General features: G+C 40.3%; 1 protein-coding gene across 1 annotated transcript in view; it reads right to left on the reverse strand.

Moving 5' to 3' along the window:
* Window positions 1–254: 254 nt before the first annotated feature.
* Window positions 255–4914, reverse strand: part of TMEM273 (transmembrane protein 273) — a 34728-nt gene continuing 30068 nt past the window's right edge. Inside the window, exon 6 of the mRNA XM_059395879.1 lies at window positions 255–1668. Within this exon, the coding sequence (XP_059251862.1) occupies window positions 1644–1668 (25 nt within the window). The 3' untranslated portion in view covers window positions 255–1643. The remainder of the gene's footprint in view (window positions 1669–4914) is intronic.

Below are 4914 nucleotides of genomic sequence, written 5' to 3' on the forward strand. Positions count from 1 at the left end.
CTTCACCCAGGAAACCCTGTGTGGGGTGAAAACAAAAGGGGAGCCCAGGAATGATGCTAGGAAAATACATCATGGTGTGGGATGGAGGAGAGGACGCCACGGTTTTGTTGTGCCTATAAAAAATGATCACTGAGAATCCTGAAGCATTCACCTTCAGGTTGTAAGTGTCTCTGCCATTCATGAACAAGAAGTCTTAATTAAAATGCTGCTAAAAGAAGCAAATCAATTAACAGATACCTTACAAGATGGTTTATTCTATCTTACACACAGAAAATTGCTTATGAGTATCGGGTTACCGCTTTAGGTTATCAGCTAACAAAGGCTGCTAATGAACTACATTGTTATCAAGTCAGATAAAAGATGCCCTGGGAATCCAGGCAAATTATTATAACACAGCACTGAGTTTTGAAATATTGCTCATCTTTCATCACACACAAGGAGAAGAACCCAATCCGAGGAGAACCAGCCCACGCAACCACCTGGATTTCTGCTGAACTGGAAAGGCAAAGAGTATTCAAGAATGCAGCCCCAGAAATACAGGGTTAAGAGTATGGGGAGAGAAATGTTAACGAGGCCTGTGCCACACAGCCTTTAGTTGATGGCAATAATAAAAAGATGGGCGTTTCCTAAGCCTCTGTCGGGCATGTCCTCTAGGCAAAAGCCATTCAGATTTGTACTAATAACCACAAAATAATGCTCTAAACATAACAATAATCCCTTACATCTGTGTGGGTCCCTACAAGGCACACCATTGGCTTTTTATTTTTTTATTTTTTATTTTTTTAAAGATTTTATTTATTTATTTGATAGAGAGAAATCACAAGTAGATGGAGAGGCAGGCAGGGAGAGAGAGAGAGGGAAGCAGGCTCCCTGCCGAGCAGAGAGCCCAATGCGGGACTCGATCCCAGGACCCTGAGATCATGACCTGAGCCGAAGGCAGTGGCTTAACCCACTGAGCCACCCAGGCGCCCCACCATTGGCTTTTTAATTTAATCCTTTGTTGGCTTCATCTTGTGTAGAGCTGCAAAGCTGTAGGCCATTCCGTGGCCATTCAGACCCCTTCCTCTCACTCTGGCCCAGTCTTCCATTCTTTCCTGTGGAAGATCAGTCTTTCATTCCTCAGACCAGAGACTACCCCATAGTCTTCATGTCTCAAGGATCCTGAATATTCACATGGGGGATTCTTATGACAACTGAAAAGGTGAAGCCATCAGTTCTAGAAAAATGATGCTTACCTATTGATAAATGGTGGTATTAAGCAGGCTGTGTCTTGACTTTGGTCCCCATTTCCATGAGCCATTTGCTCTGGGTAGGTTCCATTGATATGGACACAATGTTATCACAGAATCATGAACAACTCCACCAAGGAGGACCAGGATAGACAGTGTGGATTATTGGCTTCCATCTTTTCTTACTGCTGGGTAAAGTGCTCATGCTTCCCTCTGTTGAGTCCACTTCTCATGGAAGAGAATTGATATTTTCCTTTAGGACAGAAACACTGTAGACTCTATTCCATCTGTTACTTGGCCTGGGCATTGACGTCCACATGAAGGTCAATCACCAGCTTTGGAAGCTCAAATTCTTGACATCCCTGAGATTGAAACTGTCCAGACTGCCCAACCTTTCCCGAGGAGGCCACTCATTTAGAGCTCAATCACTCGTTCATCTCTGGAAAGGAAGAGAACCATCAGGAAGACCTACTGATGGAGTGATTATGCTCTCACTAATTATGGCATATGCTTATGCAACACACACACAATTAAGTAGCTATGAAAGAATTCATCAGCATATCTTAGCAAGGTGAGACATTTCCTTGTGCAACATAGAAAGTATGTGAAGACCAGTGGCTTCTAGGTAAAAGGGGGAGCTTTTTAGATAGAGCTCAACTGAGAGGTTGTTTTCTGCCTGCCAAACCTTGAGCCACAAAACTTCACCCACTTTGGTGGAAAAAGGGAAGAAGTCATTCCCCAAGATTAAAAGGCATATATTCTGGAAAATGCCACTTTATGTACTTGAAGAGATTGCATCAACCTGGGAAGATGCTACAAGGAACCAGGTATTTAGACCTGTGCAAATATAATTAGAAACTTATACATTCGAGTCTGAACTTGTGCTGTTATAGAGCATGAGACTTGTCCACACATAGCAGATCTATCTCTATCTCTATATCTACATAAAATTAGGAACACATAGGAAACTATGAGGTCACCAAACCGGACCCCAATATAGTAGAGCTCAGGTTGAAAGTAGGGCACAGACCCACTGCTATGGCCACTTTCAACTAAAGACCTCACCCACACCCTCAGGCACAGAGACTGAATTCACACCAACATTCACTACCATTTCCTGTAACAGTCATAATTTTAACAGAATGGCATATTTGTGTTTATATTGAATGTTGCATACTTGTTTATGCCATTCGATTGTGCATATTATCTCAATGCCTTTATATCTAACATGGGAGAAAAGACAACAACATTAGAAAGATGGGGCAGAGAGAAGCAGCAATGAGATAAGCCAAGCCAAAGGCCATAAAGAGAAAGTACCTACCTACCCTACGTGTAGAGGACCAAGGACACACATTGAGGTCAGGGTTACAGAGCTTGATGGCAGCAGAGGCAACATGGAAGGTAAGCAAGTTGGAAACAAGCAAGGATGGTGACAGAGAAGTCTAAAGGGGTTCCAAGAGAGTTTTTTGTGCTTCTCCTTTAAAATGTGTTGAGTCCAAAAATCAGAGTTTAAGCTGGATGGTCTAGAGGTCCAGGGGCTCAACAGAAAGTTCATCCCTTCTAACATCTTTAACAAGTTCTGAGCTCAAAGGGCCCTTTTGGATGTTGTTAAGAAGAAGATCCAAAGTGGCTGGACCTATGCAGCATCTGCTCGTGAATGCTGATGTCTACAGAAGATGGGAAAACCAAGAAGGCAGCCTCCTTCTTCTCCTAATGGCCCTGAGCTGGGGAAGGGGCACCTGTGAGCTTCTCCATGGAGGAATTTGTTCTCTGACAGGGCAGTCATTCCTCTATGTACAGCTGTGTCACAGCCCCTAGAGAGATAGGCACAATGTACAAGAAAGGTAAGTTGGACAGAGGCTGGAAGAGTAGCTGCCGACAGGACCAGCAGGTGAATCAGACTACAGACCTGGGCTGGGTATCAAGAGAAAGAGAAAGAGACTTTGGGAGACTGTATCTGCACTGTTTCCACTATTATTTAATGTTGGTGGTTTTAGTCAATGCATTCAGAGAGGAGGAAACAATTAGAGGCATAAGAACTGGGAAAGAAAATCTACAATTTGGCAGATGACATAATATTATGAAAACTCAAGGAAATCAAGAAGAACACACATACAATGAAAGTATTCAGTAAGGCTGTCACTATAACACTAACATACAGATATAATCCATAAGCAACCAATGACCCAGTAGGAGACATAACAGAAGACTCCATTGATAAAAGCAACAGAAACAGAAAAATATTTAGGAATAAACTTAACAAGAAATGAGAAAAACCCATAAAGTAAAAGCCAAAAACTCTCTTCAGATATGTAAACATGGACTTGCAGAAAGATTCACCTTTCCATGAAGGACATTGTAAAGAAGTCAATCGTCTTCAGTCTCATATATGAACATAATGCAACCCCAACAAAAATACAGAGGTGTTTGTTCCATGGATAGATTGAGTTGGTTCTGAAGGTCATATGGAAAAACAAATACTCAAGAATAGCTAGAAGAGAACAGCAAGAATGTGCCTGAATAGGACACACAATGGGAGTGCGCCAGATAGCGGAGCGAACCATGGAACCCATATGAGTAAGAGCGTGGTCCCAGCATGTGAATACTCACAAATACCATGAACAATAATATAAAGTCTAAGATTACCCCAAGTACACACGGAAATTTAGAACACAATAAAGATTGCAGATAGAACTGGGGAAAATAATATTTTCAATAATGATACTGAAATAGATTGCCATTTGGGAAAAAGGTAAAATTGGATCCATGTGTCATCCTACACACCACAATATATATTAACTGGATCAGAGATCCAAAGAAAAAATAAAACCTTACAAGAGCTAGAAAAAATATATGTATGTATGTAAACATTTTTTTTAATTTTAAGGAAATTATATATATATAATTTTAATTAAATATATTTTTTAAAAATAACATGGGAAGATAAAGCCAAGACTTGAAAATAGTTACCTTCATGCAGTGGGTGGGGACAGGACAGAGCAGACATGTATGGGAGGGAGACTTCTCTGAGCTCACCTGTTTACATATTTTTTAATCTTTGAACTATATGTATGTTTTACAAACTCAAAAAAGTAGAATTAAATTGAAAGAATTAAGAACAGAAACATTAAAATAGCATATAAAAGGAAACAAACCCCATATCAAATTGATAGCATAACCACACAGAGAAAATAATTAGTTCAGTTTGAGTATAATACTCGGTACAGAGAGAAGGCTAAATTCTAAGAAGAAAAAGAACTGTGAAGAAATCTTCAAGTTACTAAGCAAGTTTGTGGTTGTAGAGTGTTGTGATTGTGGAATTATTTTGTTTACTGTTAGAGGATAGAGCAAAAGAGCAAAAATATTTGTATGGAACAGGGTTTTCACTTTGAAGGTAAAAAAACAGAAATACAGAGTGAGGGAAACTGAGAGCCTTATGAGTTTGTGGTTTAAACATATATCTCCTGACTCTGTCCATTGAGAGGGTCATGTCTTAGCAGCCACGAACATCGTGCCCACATCTTGGCTTCTAAAAGCTATTCCATATCAAAGAAAGAAAGAAAGAGAGAGAGAGAGAAGAAGAAGAAGAAGAAGAAGAAGAAGAAGAAGAAGAAGAAGAAGAAGAAGAAGAAGAGAAGGAAGGAAGGAAGGAAGGAAGGAAGGAAGGAAGGAAGGAAGGAAGGAA

Source organism: Mustela nigripes, chromosome 4, assembly GCF_022355385.1.
Source record: "Mustela nigripes isolate SB6536 chromosome 4, MUSNIG.SB6536, whole genome shotgun sequence".
Classification (NCBI taxonomy): Eukaryota; Metazoa; Chordata; class Mammalia; order Carnivora; family Mustelidae; genus Mustela; species Mustela nigripes.